General features: G+C 37.5%; 1 protein-coding gene across 1 annotated transcript in view; it reads left to right on the top strand.

Moving 5' to 3' along the window:
* EFEMP1 (EGF containing fibulin extracellular matrix protein 1) overlaps positions 1–14,651 on the top strand; it is a 58,305-nt gene extending 43,654 nt beyond the window's left edge. The window contains exons 6-11 of the mRNA XM_010376223.2: positions 3,295–3,414; positions 4,422–4,541; positions 6,104–6,223; positions 10,071–10,194; positions 10,279–10,474; positions 13,932–14,651. Of these exons, the coding sequence (XP_010374525.1) occupies positions 3,295–3,414; positions 4,422–4,541; positions 6,104–6,223; positions 10,071–10,194; positions 10,279–10,474; positions 13,932–14,093 (842 nt within the window). The 3' untranslated portion in view covers positions 14,094–14,651. The remainder of the gene's footprint in view (positions 1–3,294; positions 3,415–4,421; positions 4,542–6,103; positions 6,224–10,070; positions 10,195–10,278; positions 10,475–13,931) is intronic.
* Positions 14,652–20,601: the final 5,950 nt, after the last annotated feature.

Genomic DNA, 20,601 nt, shown 5'->3' on the forward strand with positions numbered 1-20,601 from the left:
TCCCTATCTCCAGAGCTCATGTAGGGAATGCTTAGAACAGTCCCTGTCCCTGTGCAGTAAAGCTGTTTGCTATCATTGTGTTCTAAGTCAACAGATGGGTATTAAAGGCTCTTTATGCTGCAAGCCTTTGTAGGATACCAGGAGTACAAAGCCAACTTCACCATCTGCCTGTGTTGGAGGGCCTAAGAGCATGAGCTCCCTGACAGCAAGACCAGGTCAGCTTGTGTCACTGTGGTCTCCCCAGTCCCTAAAGCATGCCCACCATGTGATGGAGGCTCTATGAGTGTGTTTTGAGTGAATGGAAGAACAAAGTATGAGGAAGCCAACTGGCAGATAGTGAAGTAAAATACAGTACTCTGGGCTCAATCATGAGGCCCAGCACTAGGCATGAAACTCTAACTGACTGTCCATTTATTTACATACCCCCTCTTATCACAGACCAGTGAAGAAGCCTTATTTCCTCTTAGGAACAGAGAGTGAGGATGTGGGGACAGACAACCAGCATCAGTTTTCGCCTGAGAATGTGAGCTGTTGATGTTCACATGTCAACACTGAGTTCCATGTAGGCCCCCACCCAGTTCTGCCTGCCATAGGGCTATGCCTAGATGCTGGGGTTAGTGCCCAGCCTCTGAGGAAGGCCCAGGGTTTGCTGTAAATGAAGCTGTGATTTAAAAGAAGAGTGCGTAGAAAACTCCAGAGATACCAAAATTTTGCCATTGTATTAGACAGGAAAATAAACATTTGAGGGCATAAAAAGTACAGAAAAAAAGAACTAATCCAACGTAGTGTGGGGTGAATCAAAGATAATGGAACATATGCTCACAGCCCTTTTAATGTGGTAGGAGGAAATATTCCTAAACTCAGATCTAATCATGTGTCTTCCCTCCTGCTTCCCTCACCGAGAGAATCAAGTCTACATTCCTCGACGGAGCATGAAAGGTCTTGCTCAATCTGATCATTGTCCAGTTCTGTTGCATAAACACCTCTCCCCCACCACAAAATAATATTACACCCCAGCTTTATTCCACCAGTTCCCCACACATATCACACAGTGTTACTTACACTTTGGTGCCTCTACACAAGCTCTTTACAGCACCAAGAACATTCCCTCATGGCAAACTCTTATTTCACTACCAAATCCTAGCTTAGGATCACTTCCTCTGGGAAGCCCGCTATGATCTACCCAAATATAATTAGTTGCTCCCTCCCCTGTGCCAGTACTTCTCAAATTAGGATGAAGGATACTTTTTTGTAAATTTCCAATCTGTGGCAGACCAATACTTCTGTAAAGTACAACAAAAATAATGTTGCAGTAATGTCAAATTGCTATTTATAAACATGTACTCTCAGTTTCTGTTTTATTCATTGCAGACTGGTCCAAATAGCCCATGAACCAGCAGCAGTCAGCAGGCCACACTTCAAGCAGCCTGGTGCTCCCTGGGTTCCTTACACTCCTTTCTATTGTTGATCTTCTCATTCCATGGAATAATTTGTTCTATGCCTGTCTTTCATACTAGACAGGGCAGAACATATGTATAGTGATTATCATTATAAACTTGCGGTACCAAACACAATGCTAGCAAATAACAATGGTTCAATGAATGTTTATTAGTTAAGAAGACATGCATCATTTATTCACCAAATAGTTATTGAGGGCTTAATGTGTAACAAGCATTGTTCTAGGCACTGGGATAGTAGTAAACAAATTTTACAAATTCATAGTCCTCGTGGGGCTATTAGAAAGTATAATACCACTCATACAAGTTAGCTATCAATACTAGCACCTGATGATAGTACTGAGGACTAGGAAGCACTATGCTAAAATTGGTCTTAATTAGTGTGAAGTTTCGATTCATTCAAATAGTATTTATTGAGCACCTACTATGCCAGGCCCTATTCCAGATCTAACAATGAACAAAAAACCCTCTATCTCCACCTCAAGGGGAGAAGACAGTTCTTATTTGCCATGCACTATAGTGAAGGAACACACAAGAAGCAAATAAACACATAACACAATGTTGAGTACTGTTAAGGACTACAAAGAAGTCTAAAGCAAGGTAAGGAAATAGATAGGGCAGAAGAACCTATTTTATATTGGTGGGAAGGGTGGCCACCCTGAGGAGGTGACATTTGAACAGACACCTGAACAAAGTAAGAGGAAAGCCATGTGAATATCTTCTTATTATTTATTTCAATATTCAAGTTAAATCAAATATATCTTGCAGCTTATTAGCTCCCATTTATGTTTACTTGCTTTGTGCCAGGAACTTTGCCTACATTATGTCACATAACTTTCCCAATAATTCTACTTACAGAAGAGGAAATGGAAGCTCGAGAGGTTAAGACGAAGCTAGTAATTGCCAGAACAAAGATTCAAACTCAGGTTATCCTGAGGCTGTTTGAGCATACTACTTCCCATAATTTTAGTTATTAAAGTACCAAAAGAGCCCAGCATAAAGGTTTATTTTGTTTTGGTTTACCACAAGGCAGTGTCACTATATAGCGTTACATTGTATATGCATAATGGTTGTTTTAAATTACACATGCCATGTTAAAGTTGTCACAAAGTGTAGAATCATGAATTAACGAAATTTTATTACACTTCTAAGATGTTAATCCTACTTTGCAAGTTCTCAGTTGAGCATTTTATAGTTGAAAATATTTATATGAGAAGGACACAGGCTGGAACACTTCATCAAAGTGTCAGAAGAGCACTCTCAAGAGGCAACTTATTTAGCATCCTATTCTTCCACAGTGTTCTTTTATTTGATACACAAAAACGTCCTAAGATACACATGGCAAGCTGTGCTATCCACATCTTGCAGAAGAAAAAACCAAGATACTGAAGGCATAAGTGACTTAGCCAAGGTCACCAGCTGAGCACAGCCCACAACTCTTTCTTTGTTTTGTGCTGCACAATGTGCTTCAGTAGTTCTTTTTCACTTCTGTAATTATATATAAGCTTTTAGCTCCCCAAACTGACACCTTACATATATGTGCAATAGTCTCAATTATTTTGTTTTCTTTAAATCTCAACCCACCCACCAAGTTTATTTACCACTGAATGGCATGAACATTGAGTCTTTGTTCTTAACATCTTAACTGCAGAATACAAAGTATATTTAAAATATATATATACCCTAATTTTAACAAAATAGAGAGGAAAGTATTACTTTTAAAAAGAGATTTTCTCTAGATAGGTTTTCTAGATGATGCTTTACAGAGAATTTGAAAGCAAACAGCAATGCTAATTCAATAATTTTGTTCTCTTTGTGTATGTGCCTGACAACCTAGACATAGATGAATGTACCATCCCTCCATATTGCCACCAAAGATGTGTGAATACACCAGGCTCATTTTATTGCCAGTGCAGTCCTGGGTTTCAGTTGGCAGCAAACAACTATACCTGCGTAGGTAAGCCTTTTGAGAACTTGCTGATTTCTGTCTTCACAAAAGGAAACCCCATGCCATGTTACAGTATTTCCAGTTTTCTATGTTCTTGAGCAAATAGTTTCCATCGACTTCCCTTCAGCAATCATAAAGCTTAAAAGATAATAACCAATCTGTGTCTTAAAACACATCAAGATGTGAATGGAAAACTTTTTAACTTTGGTTTTAGTTCTCCTTTGTGGCGATATCGACAAATTTAAAACTACAAATCAATTGATACACATACACCAATTAGTCAAAAGTGTGTGATATAATACTGAAAGTGCCAAAGAGGTTACTACAAGTTCAAGTATATAAACTTTCCACTGCAAGTGCATCTGATTTTTACATGCTTCTTCTCCCCTTTCAGAGTGCAATGTCACGGCACACAATTAAAAGACTGGCATGACTTGGAAAAAATCTAGTGTAGGAAAAATGCCTTTTCACAATATTTTCAGTGCTTTAGAGCATTGCAAAACTCCGTATGGGTCTCAAAGGCTTATGTTATAATTGTAATGGAATTTAACAGAACCCATTTAAAAAGTAATAAATAGCACAGATAAATCTTCAGTACAGCATGCTGAGAGACCGTATCAGTGTGAGTGTCTTATACCAATTATTTATAGAATTGGCATTTTGTATCTGAACAACAAAAGACAATAGATACCGAAATGTGTATTTATTAGAAGCATTAAATTCCTTTGGAAAGATTCATCAAACATCAAACTAACTGTCATTCCTAGAAAAAATATTTTGGTATTTCCAAAAGAAGTATATGACAGACGTTTGAAGTTGTTCCAACAAATATGAAACCTAAATGGATGTTCTCCAGTGAGCTTCTGCAGGGCAAATAATTCAGCTAGGGAATTATTTATCAGCAGATGACATTGGTACAAAAGAGCAAGGATGTGTTTAAAGTCTCTCTCTCTCTCTCTCTCCATATATATATATATAAATATATCCATATATATATATATAAAACTTTTTTTCAGATATAAATGAATGTGATGCCAGCAATCAATGTGCTCAGCAGTGCTACAACATTCTTGGTTCATTCATCTGTCAGTGCAATCAAGGATATGAACTAAGCAGTGACAGGCTCAACTGTGAAGGTAAAAACTCTTCCCAGATAGTATGGAATAAAGTCCAATCCCTGTGATTGCTGTTGTTTTATCTGATATGTACCCGTTTATGAAAACAAATGTTTACCCATGGGAATTCTGTTTTGAAATCCAGTTAATGTAGTTCAGTTGTTACATTGCCTTTTTAGTGTGTTACCAAGAAAAAGGAAAGGAAGTAAAATAACTGAAACATTAGGTGCAAGCTGGCTCTAATAATTAGAAAGGGTGCTCTAGCATGTTGCTTCTCAGTGTGTTATCCAGTGAACAGGTGTGTCAGCACCTCCTGGGAGCTTATGAGAAATGCAGAATCTCAGGCTCCAACCCAGACCTTCTAAGTCTGAATCTACATTCAACAAAAACTCCAGGTGACTGGTGTGCACATTTAAGTTTCAGAATAGCCAAGTGCATGTCAAAATATTAAAATAAAAATCAAGAGATCTGGCTTCTGGTTCTATGCCTGCTACTGTGTGACTTGGGCACCTTTCTTAAGTTGCCTGGGTTTCACTTTCCACATGAACAAGAGGAGGGTCATTTAACTAGACTGATGAGCTTCAGAGTCCATTGCATGTGCACATTTTGTTGTATAATTCAAAAGGTATTAGACATCCTGAGAGGGATGCCACAGACACTTGATGTCCCTGACCTCCTCACAGTTCACTCAGCTTTACACAAAGCTCAAACCCCAAAGAGAGAAGCCTCACATCATGCCATTACGCTCAAAACTGAAAGAGGCTACCTCCGGACAGCTGCGTCTGCCCTTCTGAGTAAACTGTAGGGACATCACTATTCAGAAATGCAAAGCATTCTTCCCCAGAAGGCCAGCTCCTGCCAAGTTGTCATTCTGGAAGCTTGCACAGGTTAGGGGACTTGGAGTTCAAAGCTCAGATGAACTTGGCGTCAAAGTCACCCAATTTCTGAGAAGACAAACATGCACTCTGCATCCTGGATGGGTCTGCAGAGTCCAAAATGAAGACCATCAACCACAAGCCAATTCATTCAGTAGTGTAGTTAGGTCCAGGATTAGCCAAATTGTCAGTAACGATTCAGTAAAAGTCATGATAAGAAAAACTCTTTGTGCTGTGAAGTCATAGAGGGAAATAAGCTGATATTGTTAGAATTTACCTTTCAGCTGCTTATAAAGTTTTGTATTTCTATTTCAGAATTTGCGATATTTTTACTCTCTTTAGCTCACGTCAAAAGTATATTACTTCCCCAGGACTGTTCAGCAGGAAAAAAAAAATATATATATATATGTGTGTGTGTGTGTGTGTGTGTGTGTGTGTGTGTGTGTGTGTATGAAACCCAGGCAACTTAAGAAATGTGCCCAAGTCACACAGTAGCAGGAATAGGATCAGTAGCCAGATCTCTTTATATATATAGATATAATTTTTCTCCTTAAAATATAATTTTAATTATATATAATTATTTTAATATAAATATTTTTAATCTTTATATATATGTGTGTGTGTGTGTGTGTGTGTATATATATATATCCAAAGTAGTGGTGAATAAGCTTTTCATCTCTGTGTCCTTGCTCTTGTCTGATTCAACAGACATTGATGAATGCAGAACCTCAAGCTACCTGTGTCAATATCAGTGTGTCAATGAACCTGGGAAATTCTCATGTATGTGCCCCCAGGGATACCAAGTGGTGAGAAGTAGAACATGTCAAGGTAAGTTTTTTTTTTTTTTCATATGTTAGGTATTTAGTTTTAACCAGGAAGAGATGAGAAGTTGTTACAGGATTCTCCCATAGACTTTCATTTTTCCCACTTTGAATATACAATTTAAGCTCTTTTTTCCCCTGTTCATGATAAAATATATACATCTCATAAAGAGGCAATTCTATGCTAATGCCGACTTTTCTTAAAATTCAGAGTAATCATTTTTCATCCTCAAAAGATAAATAATTTTAATAAAATATTGATATTTCTTCTATGTAACCTACATAATCTCTTTGAGATACATCTTCAAATCATCCACTGGAAAAGATTCAGTTATTAAAATGTTTCACCTGTGAGTTTGAGTATAGAGCATAAGCTCAATATGTGAGTTAAACATACCTCCATCCAGTCTCAGTTCTCTAAAACACAAGGATTATGCATTGGGTAAGAATGTAGGTGCTGAGAAAAGTCAGCCTAATATGTCGTAAAATATACTTGAATATTTTAGAGAAAAACTACTAACCCCAAAATAGCTAATGACCTTGGATCCAGTTTCAAAACAAACATTCAGATGATCTTCACACCTATACATAAGTGGAAGAGGCCGCTCCCTATAATGGTATGATTTCAGAGTCTCAGGAAAATCTAAAAAAAAAAAGGACCCTACCTCCAATGTTGCATGTAGTTGAAAATTTTCTTTACAGGGAAAGGACTGTCAGATAAAACCAAAAATGTAGAAAATCCTGGAAAGTTAGTACAAACACTTAAATTTACACAAAGCAACAAAAGAATGAAAAAAAATGACCGAACTTGAGGACAAAAAATCTGTTTGAATCCCAGCTCCACTGTATTCGGTCTGCACAATCTTGAACAAATTATCAAACTGCTTTGAGCCTCAGCTTCCTCATTTGGAAAAGGGAGTTGTGGGAATTTAGTGGAATGACATACATAAAAATAATTTGCAAACTATAAAGGCTGTACAAGTCAAGGTGTTTTTATGAAATTTACTTACCAATGTAAGTGGCCAGTAGTAAATCTTCTGTAGAGAGTCCTTTTTAATCAGAGTTGGAGTGAAGGCACACAAGGACAATAAAGATCCTATTAAGAAAAGAAAAGATCAAGGAAAGGAGACACTGGGGATTCTCAGTCTATATCATGATTTTACAGGAAAGTATTAACTCAGAGGAAATCCATGACCTGGGATTTTATAATAGGCACACAATTATTCAACTGGACTCCTACCAATGAGTATGAGCATAATCAGAATGTAGTTCATTGCGCAATGAACATCTTTATAACCCTTTCCAGGTTACTAGAGACTTTATAAATGTTAATTGTGGGAAAACATTGCATTCCAATGGTTTTACTTACTGAACCCTAATTGCGACTTTCAACATGCATATTACATGCAAGAAAATGTTAGCTAGTGGAATGTCTTAACAAATTTCTCTGGAGTCCTTCAAACAAGTATCTATGTGTTTCTAATCAAAAATTGATTTGATGCTCAGCAAAAGACAGAAGCAGATGAATGCACAGTGGGCTCCTACCTGCTTAGCCTATCTATCTGGAAACATTTATATCTATTGTAATTAAAGGTGGAAAATGCACTAAAGTTGCAAGTGGGGGATTCATAAATGTTGTATGTTGAAGATATGCAGCTTCAGAATGTTTGGTTAAGCCAAAACATTTTTTGTGAAAAAGATTTAGCATTCTTCTAAAGTATAAAGCAATTGCTTTCCCCTACTGAAATCATTCCTTTTGAGCCTTGTCCACAGGAATAAAATGAAATTAAAAAGGTTTGGATTCTTAACTTTCTCCAAAGACTTATTTTGGGGATGAAATAACTGTTCTCATTTCACAGGCCTATACAAATGAAAACTGTGTGTGTGTGTGCGTGTGTGTGTGTGTGTGTGTGTGTGTGTGTGTGGAGAGAGAGACAGAGAGACAAAGAATACACATACACATAGACACACACTCATCAAATATTTTGAGAGTATTAATTTCTGAAAAATCTTCCAGAATTATTAAGGTGATGATTATGCTAGGCTCTACATTACTGGAATAAATGAGATTATAAAGTTGTCTTTTGCTTCTGTTGGACTCCATATAACAAATCAGTATTAGTTTTCCCTGTACCTAAACAGTATCTTTATTTTTCAAAAAAGTGGAAAATACTGAAAGGATAAGTCAATTGTGATTTCATCCGAAGAATCTAAGTTTTCTTTCTTTAGCCATAGCCAGCCCAAGAAGACACTTTTTGTAACTGTCTCCTGGAGACTACCTAGCTTTTCCAGTCTCCTCTTGAGTTCCAGATAACTTTAGCCAGTTTAGAAGCTAAAATACTTTTTTTTTTCTCCAAAGTCAAGGCATGAATTATTTAGAGTATGTGAACTTGAATGAGCCACTAAACCCTTATTTGTTTTTCATCCATATCAAGTGGAAATATCTTTCTCACCTACCTCCACAGTTTGTGTGAAGAGCAACTTAGTTCAATTAATTATTTCTTAAAAGCCAGGTGCTCTATTGCATTAATGCTAGGTGATTAAAGGATTAAAAGATGGGTACAATAACCCTTGCCCTCAAGGAGTTTACAAGCTAATAGAACGGTTAAGCTAGACATGCAGATTTCAATAATGCAAAGCAGAAAGCAATAAAGGCCCTTAAAAAAGAACACCAGATACGAGAATTCAAAAGAGACCATATCCCAGCACCTAGCCCATGCTTGGCTTAAAGTAAGGATTCAGTAAATTACTTACGGAATGAGTAAATTCATGAATGAAAATATCTCATTGTGGAGAAGGAATGATTCAGAAAAAGTTTACATTGAATAAAATATAAATCACTATTCAAATGTAAAGGGAGACAGACATAGAGATGTAGATATTAATTTTATTTGTATTGTTGTTATAAATGTAATGGCTTTCTAGTAAAACTGTTCTCTCAGATGTCATCTGGAGGCTTCTGATTCACAAATCTAAAGTCAGTCTTTGTCCAGCCTGAGGTAAACACAGCCCTTCTTCCCAGGACTCTCTCTCCCTCTGACTTCTTTGGCACTGCCTTTTCCTGGGTTGTCTCCCTCCACTGACAGCCTCTTCCTTAACTTCCTCTTTTTCCCTACAGTCCTAAAATCGCTATGCTCTACGAGGTGGAACACTTCATAGTTTCACTTCTTGTGCTGTGCTTCCTTCCTCTGGACAGTATAATCCACTCCCAGCATGCTTCAGCTTACTGAAACCACATTTCTAGCGTTCTCCTTTCTCCCGAGTTCCTGAAAGAGATGATAAGCTGCCCTCCATAGTTTATGCTTGCTGATTTCTCAGCTTGGAAAGGCTTCCCTGCCCCAGCCATGAAAACTCCATCTAACCATCACCCTTTAAGACCACGTTGAGATGCCTCTTCCTTCAGCCTTCCCTAATCCCCCTGGCAAAATGACCCAACTCTGCTCCACATCCCTCAGTATACTTATCTGTCTCTTACTTAATTCCACTTTACTTTCAAAGTAACCATATGCATATTCCCTTAATTATAATGTCCCTGAGGACAGGAACTGGTGTTTATTTAACTTTTATAAAGGCAGAGTCAATGGTTAACATTGGGCTTTGAATTCAACAGATGAACAATAGGTGCTGGATAAAATACCATGAAATGACACTTATTAATCTGCCTAGAATGTCTCAGCTCTATCTGTCCTGAATTCAATGCAATGAACACCCAGTCTTGTGTCTAAAAGCAGGTTGAACACAGTCCAGATGCCCTCACACCTCCTTCCTTGCAAACAGAATCTGCCAGTAATATGATTTAATTAGATCAGTTCATTAGTTTAGTTAGTAAACTCTTTGACCCTACATCTCTACAGATATAAATGAGTGTGAGACCACAAATGAATGCCGGGAGGATGAAATGTGTTGGAATTATCATGGCGGCTTCCGTTGTTATCCACGAAATCCTTGTCAAGATCCCTACATTCTAACACCAGAGAAGTAAGAAAAATCAGAACTTTTGACAGTGAGGATTTTCTGGTCTTACCAAGCCAAACTGCTGACTACTTTTGTCTGTCTCTGCAGCCGATGTGTTTGCCCAGTCTCAAATGCCATGTGCCGAGAACTGCCCCAGTCAATAGTCTACAAATACATGAGCATCCGATCTGATAGGTCTGTGCCATCGGACATCTTCCAGATACAGGCCACAACTATTTATGCCAACACTATCAATACTTTTCGGATTAAATCTGGAAATGAAAATGGAGAGTTCTACCTACGAGTAAGTATCCTGAAGGCAGCCTTAACTATTGAGAAAGATGGGAGTTTGTTGTTGTTGTTGTGTGGTATCCACATGTGGAAGGAAAGCAAACATTTGAAGAGTCTTATGTGTAGGCATTGTGTAAGCCCTTTTAGGTACATTATTTCATTTATTCCTCTTGGTAACACTGCTAGATAGATATTAATATTCATCTCCATTTTTTACGGAAGAGAAAAGTGAGATGCAGAAAGTTTAAGTAGCATCCCTGAAGTCACTCAAATATTAAGTTTGGCAGACTCTGATACAGAGTTGTGTGTGACTACCAAAATACAAGCCTCCCATCCCCCCGCCTCTACTCCCTGCCCCAAACACCCCCCAAGTAGGTATCACTAATCATTGATGGTTAATTAATTATATATAGACATACATATAATTCAAATCCAAAATAATTCCTGGAGCTCCTAAAGAGTTTTCCAGAAATCATGAATTCATCATTGTTACATTCACAAGACAGTTTACATTCACACCGAAACTGAAACCCTTAAGTATGTGAGAAGTGACCACACCTCCCCGCACAGTATGTGTCAGTAGTTGTACCACTCTTGCAAACTTCTGGGCTGACAGTATGGAGTCACCTTCCTATCTTTTATTGCCTGTGTGAGGTCTACTTTCTGAATTCTGCCATTTCCCTCTTCACACTGTCTCCTGGGTTATCTTTGCTTCCTCACATCCCTATCTCTCTTCCTATAAACTGGCTCCTGTCATTTCCATGATCCCTTCAGTGGCTTCTGAGCTGGTCTCCCTGACCCCAAAGCCTCAGCCTTCCAGTCTCCCTACAAAATCTCAGCAAGTTCATTTTAGGTTAAAATTTGGACATATTTTAAATACGGCTCACCACTTCATGTGAAAATGATGGCACCCTACCAAGCAGTTTGCAGAGTTACGGTAACTGTTTCATGCTAATGATGTTATTCATCCAGTTACAATTTTCTCAAAACTCCTTTGGGCACTCTTTATTTTTAATCAAATTTTAAAGCCAATATTTCATTTTGAGAATATGAATTAAATTGGGAAATTCATCCTTGTGGCACACTTTACAGATTTTTAATGTTTACTCATTTATCCTGTTTTTTGATATATTAATTTCCCATATAGCTCCAGAGTTATGTGATACTATTTCTTTGCCAGTATATTAGAAAATGATTAATTTCTCATGACCAGCTTCTGAAAAGACCCAATGCAAAATGCAATCTATTACAATTATTTTTTCTAACAAAAAAGAATATAGTTCTTTAACATTTGATATTTTAAATTTGACATATTCTTGCTATTTATAAGAAATTTCCACTAAGTGAATTTTACACAGTTCAGATACTACCAATTAACTAATTCTAGCCTAAACAAATAACATTATTTTTAAATAACAAAATCTTTAAAAATAATTTTCTATTTTGAACTTTTAGCCATAATGTAAGAAAATAAAATTTTCTAGCAGAATAACCAAAGAGTGAAACAAAGTTCCAACATGTTTTTTCTTTGCAATTAAACATGGCACTTTTATAGTTATTTACTATTCATATCAGTGCATTTACTGACTTGATATTTTCAAATAAAAATACAGTGTTTTTCTCCAGTGAAATCCTTATTCTCATGACTGATAGAAAACATTGCCAATTTTGATAGTTCCAGAGTTAAATAATGTTAAATTATTTGAAAGAAAATTATTTAAAATAATAAAAATAGACATTTCAAGACTATTTCTTGTCACATAATTCAAAAAGTACTTGGATCAAACCCTACAGAGTTTCTCCACTAAAATTCTACTTGTGCAGAGGGCATTGAAATGCATCAACAGCAGGTTAAATAAGTTAATTAGGTTAATTAATTAGCTTAATTAAGCACCTACTACATGCTAAGCTCTATGCTAGGTGTCATGAGGAATTAAAAGGACATGTAATGCACATTTTCTGATTTCAAGGAACTTTAAATATTATTGTGTAGAAAAAATTAACATCTATGAAAACAGAAAGGGGGCAATTTTGTGCTCAATTCTAGGGTCCAAATAAAACGTGGGCTGGCAAAGAAGGTTTCTTGATAGTCATGAGTAATTCTTGAAAGGATATGTGGAATATAAAATTTGATTTATATTCCTTTTGAGAAAACGCTGAGAAAACCATCTTCCCTGGAAAAGAGAACATATTGTAAAGAAAGTACATGAAACTGAAGGTTGAATATCCAACATACTCCCCAATACTCCAGTGTCTCTGCTCCCTTACTGAGCCTTACTATTATTATTCATAGCCCTATCATTGCCTAGTCTAGTGTTCACTGAACTATGTCATCCACTAGAATATGAGCCTAATGAGAGCAGAGACTACACCTGTCTGTTCACTCTTCTATCCTCAGCACATAGAATGGTAGCTGGCACATAGCAGATGCTAAAAAAATATTTTAAATGAATAAATTAATTCAATCAACACCTTCAAGGTGTTATTATTACCTACAACTATTGTTTACAAGAGGTATGCACCATGGAAGATCCTGGAGACATAAAAATGAATAAACCCAAGCCAGTTCCTGCCCCCATGGAGCTTGTAGTCAAGACATTGAACAAGTGATCAGAAAGATGCTGACTGCTGCAGCAGAGGGTCGCAAGCTGCTCATGAGTATATAGCAAGTAGACCTAACCAAAGCATTCTCTCCCTTGGTTTAATGTCCACCCATTGAGGTAACTGCTAAATCCTAATCCATGACTCCATCCCTTGGCATTCAAACTCACACATACACTTACCTGCCTCTCCAACCTCATCTCCCTCCACTCACAAGAACCCATCACATTCTTCATCAAAATGAAACTGCACCCAGTTCTTCTGAACATGTTACTTTACAAAAACTTTCAGTTGTCCCTGGTGACTCTCCTCAGGCATTCAAAAGCTTTCCGTCAGTGCTTCAGGGCTCTTCATTTTCTTCCCTGTATACATACACGTTTATGTATCTTCATACGTGCCCTGGGTAACCCCATATATCTTAGCATTTACCACATTCTGTTGAAAAACTGTTTCCATTTCTCTTTACTTACTAGAATGTAAACAGATGCACAATGTTGAGAAAATGAAAAGTGACAACTTTGTTTACAAGTTCAGAAATTATCAGATTCTCACTTAAGCTCTAGTCTCTGTAAAGTCCACAACTTCTCAATAAAAGTGAAGAAAAATGTTGACAGAGAGGGAGGAATCAAAAACAAAGAACTTTTTTTTTTTTTTTTTAAAGCAAGTCCTTGAAAGTTGGAACTAATGACTGTATTAGACAAGGGATAAGAGCCAAGAAGAGTTGAAACCAAGAAGGGACCAAGTAGTGGCTCTTGTATACCACCCTCAAAATTCTCCCCCTAATTCTTATAGGAGGTATACTAACAAAGCATAGAAACTCCAATGCAAGGAAAATTATTCTTTCCTTTCTCTTTTTTCTTTTATTTTAGCAAACAAGTCCTGTAAGTGCAATGCTTGTGCTCGTGAAGTCATTATCAGGACCAAGAGAACATATCGTGGACCTGGAGATGCTGACAGTCAGCAGTATAGGGACCTTCCGCACAAGCTCTGTGTTAAGATTGACAATAATAGTGGGGCCATTTTCATTTTAGTCTTTTATAAGAGTCAACCACAGGCATTTAAGTCAGCCAAAGAATATTGTTACCTTAAAGCACTATTTTATTTATAGATATATCTAGTGCATCTACATCTCTATACTGTACACTCACCCATAATTCAAACAATTACACCATGGTATAAAGTGGGCATTTAATCTGTAAAGATTCAAAGTTTGTCTTTATTACTGTATGTAAATTAGACATTAATCCACTAAACTGGTCTTCTTCAAGAGAGCTAAGTATACACTGTCTGGTGAAACTTGGATTCTTTCCTGTAAAAGTGGGACCAAGCAATGATGATCTTCTGTGGTGCTTAAGGAAACTTACTAGAGCTCCACTAACAGTCTCATAAGGAGGCAGCCATCATAACCATTAAAGAGCATGTAAGGGTAAGAATGAGTTTTTAACTGCTTTGTAAGAAAATGGAAAAGGTCAATAAAGATATATTTCTTTAGAAAATGGGGATCTGCCATATTTGTGTTGGTTTTTATTTTCATGACCAGCCTAAAGGTGGTTGTCCATTACATAGTAATAAATCATTGTTGTACAATATGCTGGTTTCTGTAGGGTATTTTTAATTCTGTCAGAAATTTTAGATTGTGAATATTTTGTAAAAAACAGTAAGCAAAATTTTCCAGAATTCTCAAAATGAACCAGATATCCCCTAGAAAATTATACTATTGAGAAATCTATGGGGAGGATATGAGAAAATAAATTCCTTCTAAACCACATTGGAACTGACCTGAAGAAGCAAACTTGGAAAATATAATAACATCCCTGAATTCAGTACTTCCACTAGATGCAGAACCAAATGAATAAAAGGTATTTCACTGGAGAAGTCTCAATTTCTAAATAAAATTTAAATCCTAACACTTCACTAATTTATAACTAAAATATCTCATCTTCGTGCTTGATGCTCACAGAGGAAGAAAGTGATGATAGTTTTTATTCCTGGCATCTAGAGTGACAGTGAACTTCAGCAAATTACCCTTCTACCCAGTTCTCTGGAATGTTTGCTACATCTCCTTGTTTAAAATGTCACTGCTTCACTTTGATGTATCATATTTTTAAATAAAAATAAATATTCTTTTAGAAGATCACCCAATCTTTGGAGGTTTTCAATGTAGTCAATAGCCCCCAGTATAATTTTTATATCTGGGAAAAACATCAGTCGTAGGTGCCAGCGCAAGAACTACCATTAGATTTTTTTAAATAAGTAAACTGGGAGATGAGGAAGCAAAAAGACAGTTAAAATCATGCCACAAAACAGGCAACTTTTTCTTATATCTAGTTTCACAGCATATATGAATAACCTCTGTCACCAGGTAATCTTGCCACTAAAACAAATATCTCTCAAAGACTTGACTAGTGTGCAGAAATTGCCAAAAAGAAAGTTCACCAAGAGCCCAAGGAACAAAACACAAACTCCTTGTGTGAGAGTAGGGGATGGGCTCTTAAAGGTTAAAAGGGTACAGAAACAGGAGAGAGAACAGATCTGACCAAGGGACAGGACAGAAGCAGAATCAACAGCCACAACACAGCAAGACTGTTGAGTTCATTCCTCTTACCCTGTCTACATGATTGCTTACAGTCAAGATAAATTACAGCTTGATCTAAATGTTTCCATTTTTAATCAGTCTAGTGATTTTCCTACATACAAAAACAGTTCTCAAGTGAGAGCTGGGAATAGCAACAGTTAAAGAAAAAAAGCCCAAGACCTTCTTCCAACACGTTTTTCCCTCTTAAACAAGAAGACCGGTCTTGTCTATAGCTCCCGAGGGAATTGTAGAAGAAACAGGAATCTCTGAAATGTTTATGCTAAGCTCTGGCCCTCAATTTCTACCTGCAAATATATATACGTATATTCTGGGTCTACGGAAGCCATTAACTGCAGACAAGATGTTTGCCCTTTTATCCCAAAGCCTAGTCCTACCCACAAATCACAGACACATGGAAAGGGTTGATACTGAAGTTTCACTGAGGCAATTTCTTTGTTTTGTTGTGGTAAAATTTACCATTTTAGTCATTTTAAAGTGTACAGTTCAGTGGCATGGAGTACACTCAGAGTTTTGTACAAATATCATCACTATCTGGTTCAGGGGTCCCCAACCACTCCCCCAACAACCGGACTGCAGACTGGTACCTGTCCATGGCCTGTTAGTAACCGGGCCGCACAGCAGGAGGTGAGCAGTGGGCGAGCATTACCACCTGAGCTCTGCCTCCTGGCAGATCATCCCAGCATTAGATTCTCACAGGAGCATGAACCCTATCGTGCATGCAAGATCTAGGTTGTGTGCTTCTTATGAGAATCTAATACCTGGTAATCTGAGGTCTGAGGTGGTACAGTTTCATCCCAAAACCATCCCCCACCCCTCCCCACCCTCACCTCCCACTATCCCCACCCATGGAGAAATTGTCTTCCACCAAACCTGGTGCCAAAAGCTGGGGACCACTGATCTAGTTCCATAACATTTCATCACTCAAAAATAAAACCCCATACCCATTAACAGTCACTCCCATTTCCCCTTCCCATAAGCCCCTCTGGGAATTAACATTAATCTACTTTCTATGGATTTGCCTATTCTGGATGTTTTATGTAAATAAGTTCATACAATAATATGTGGCCTTTTGTGTCTGGCTTCTTTCACTCAGCATGTTTTCAAGGTTTAGCCATGTTATAGCATGTGTCAGTACTTCATTTCTGTTTCCAACTGAATTATATTCCATTGCATAGATCTGTCACATTTTGTTTATTCATCAGTTGAGGAACATCAGCTGATAAGCTGTTTATACCTGTGATTATTCCTTTTCAATTTTGGGTGTTGAAAAGAAACTGTTTCCTAGACTATTCACCCACTAGTTTCACAGCCTAAATTCACCCATTTTTAGTTTGGCTTTTGCCTAAAAAGAATAGCAAGTTAAAAAAAAAAAAAAAACTTTTTTTAATTCATGGAAGCAAAAACCTAGAAAAAGCTTTGGGAAGCTAACACATGAGTTCCTTTACAGGTGCAGTCATCCTCAGTAAATGTAAATATCTCATGCTCTCTTACTTTGAAATCGAAAATAAATATCATGTCTAAAAACAAATCAAAGCAGTAAGACAAAATTCTGCTGTTTTCAAACTACACATGATTCTTTCCTTCCCTCCATGAAAATCACTGGTTTAAGCCTGCTCCCATAGATGAAAATTATGGAAATAATTTATTGTCAGTCATTTATTATTGTAATTTTTCTCAGCATTTATTGAGAAAATCCTAAAGTGATTCCTTCCAATATCTACTAGTGTGATGGTATAGAAGAACCAAGAGTCTATCTAGTCTTGGGGAAGTCACTTAGCTTCTCAGTACCTTGGTTTCATCTATAAAAGTGGGATATTGAAACAACATGTTCTTCCAGCTTTGAAAACCAGGTGTGGTGGCTTCCACCTGTAATCCTATCACTTTGGGAGACCGATGCAGGTGGATCACTGGAGCCAGGAGTTCGAGACCAGCATGGACAACATAGCAAAACCCCATCTCTACAAAAACATACAAATATTACCGAGGTTTAGTGGCATGTTCCTGTGGTCCTAGCTACTTGGGAGGCTGAGGTGGGTGGATCGCTTAAGCCCAGGAGGTAGAGGTTGCAGTGAGCTGTGAGTGCACCACTGCACTCCAGCCTGGGCAACAGAACAACACCCTGTCTCAGGAAAAATAATTATATATATATATATATATCCCAGGAATGCACCATTGAAAGAAGAAGCTGTATTTGCCAAATCTTTGAAAGCATCTGAGTCTTCTTTGTATGCAATGACTATTGGAAGGCATTAGTCATTGGTGGAATAAAAAAATGAATAGTGCCCACCCAAAAAAAACATATCTTCACTTTATGGGCTCATTATTAATGCTGAGGACATAATAAATAATCCAATTTAACTATGTTTTTTAAATTGCAATTCAAACAACAATTACTGTTAGTATTCATTCTTATGCATGTTTTTGCTCCTTTCCACTGAAGCTAATTGCAATCTGATTACTCATGTTAAATTGGAAGTCATTTTACCTTATTTCACCAGTGGAAAAAATGGCTAGTCATGAGTTCCCACACTTCCAAACATGCTTTCAGGGAAATGCCTATGTTTTTACTCAGTGAGCCTCAGTAATGAGGACTGACATAGATGTTTCCAACACTTCACTGTTCTAATACCTGTGGCCTGGGCTCTGAGACTTCCGTGCTCTCTGACTGGACACAGTTGTTTTTTGACAGTGGTTAGGAAAGACCTCTTCGTTGTTAAGCTCTCAAAAAGAAAATAATTTCCCTTCAGCTGCCAAATTTCCCTCTTAACTAGTTTATTTAACAACTGGCAATCTCCATCTCCTCCAAACATAAAATATCTCCTATTTCATATCCTTATTTTTAATAATAATAGGATTCTAGAACTTAGATACCATCCTGTAAAAATCTCTTATTTTTAAGACTTTCACAACATCGCAGTTTGTTGAGCAAGTGTGCTATGCCTAGAATGCAGTTCTTATGACTTAGATTAGGGCTCTTTTCATTGGTCATACTCCAAATTTCAACACCAACGAGCAATGTCTTTCCTTTTAAACCCCTTCTTGAACAGTGTTCACTCCACATCACGGGCCAGCCTTGCTGGTTGCATGATTTTTTTTCATCGCTGCTTTCACATGCAATCGGATGGAAATAACATAGATACCACCAACCTGATTCTTATTTACTTTCTTAAACTGTAGCTTATTGTTCTCTTTAACTCCAGAGAGGCAGAAGTAATCATGTTACCCAAAATACTCCTGAATTCTGGAAACTGAAATGCACAAACACCAGTCATGTAGACCTCACTATACTTGAGAGGACAGCAGTTTCCAGAAGAAAAAAGGCTATTAGTAGAAATCGATTTGGATCTCTACTAATAACGGGGAGCTCTGAGAGCAATAGTGATTGATATGGTTTGGATGTTTCTCCCCTCCAAATCTCATGTTGCAATGTGACCTCCAATGTTGGAGGTGGGGGCCTGGTGGGAAGTGTTTGGGTCATGGGGTAGATCCCTCATGATTGGCTTGGTGCCCTCCCTGCAGTAACATGTTCACATGAGAGAGGATTATTTAAAGGAGTCTGGCTTCTCCTCCTGTCCTTTGCTCCTGCTCTGGCCATGTGATATACCTGCTTCACTTTCCACCATGATTGTAAGCTTTAGGAGGCCCTCACCAGATGGTGATGGTGGTATCACGTTACCTGTACAGCCTGCAGAATCATGAACCAATTAAAGCTCTTTTCTTTATAAATTACCCAGTTTGGGTATTTATTTATAGTACTGCAAGGACAGCCTAACACAGTGGTGAAGATAGAATGAGTGTAACACTCCCCTGGTCCAGGAGCTGGACAAAAAAGCATACAGTGTCCTTCCTGCTGTAAGGATTATTATAAGGTCAAGGGTTAATATAAAAAACATTGCCATTCCTTGACACTGGTTAACATGCATTAGGTGATTTTCGAAGGTGCAAATATCTACAAGGAACATCATCACCTAACGGCTTCTGTTTTAGAGGCCTAGAGTAAGACAAGGTACCACACTATTAACAACTCAGTCCTCAATGGGGCTTTAGGTTCTTTCACACGTGAAAACGGCAAAAACACATAGGTATTTTTTAATTAAAATTTAAAAATATAAGTATTGAAGAATAGAAATCAGCTAGAAACCAATCCCCATATCTAATACATGTAGTAATTTCTACCACTCTTCATTTACAAGGGAGATGCTTTAGTGAATTCAAATGATGGAAATGGAAAGATTGTTCAATACCCCAAGGCCACCTGAACACAGCCCAGTGGGATTATTATTTTTGGGGAAGCTTCACAAATAAAAGTTTATTGTTGAATCTTGTTTCCATGACTTCAAGCAGTTGCTTGTGTTTTGAATAGCTATGTATGCTTCTAACTTTCTCTCCTTTTAAAATCTAGAACAGCTGCTGGTCTGCTCATATGTTATGCATAAGAAGCCCACAAGGGACAAAGCCCTCTGTTAATATGTCGAATTATTTTTAACACAGTTATATTTCTATCCCAAATCATCATCTCTGAAAGATGGCAAGCTTCCATCTTCCCAGCTGGGGGGAGCACCTGCAAAATTCAAACCCAAATTGTGATACATCTGGTACCAAAAAACCAGTCTTGTTTCATCTGGCCAGCAGACTAAAATATCAAGATCGTTGAACAGAAACAAGGCAAAAAGTTAACTGCCTCTTATATGCAGTCAACGCAGATGTCTAGTTAAGCTGTTTATATAGTAAGCGCATGTGTATGTTAACGGAGCACAGACCCCTTTAATAAGCCAGAGTTGGAATATAAATGCAAGAGAATTTTAAAGACCTGAATGCAATAATTCAGTTCTTTTTTATCTTCCCATAGAAACTAGTTTCTGCAAAATCTCAGCATGATATTTAAACAGACGCATATAACACAAACAAATGATTTTGTTGAGTTATTTGAGTATCTCCAAACT

The sequence above is a fragment of the Rhinopithecus roxellana genome, chromosome 17 (assembly GCF_007565055.1).
Source record: "Rhinopithecus roxellana isolate Shanxi Qingling chromosome 17, ASM756505v1, whole genome shotgun sequence".
NCBI classification, from domain to species: Eukaryota; Metazoa; Chordata; class Mammalia; order Primates; family Cercopithecidae; genus Rhinopithecus; species Rhinopithecus roxellana.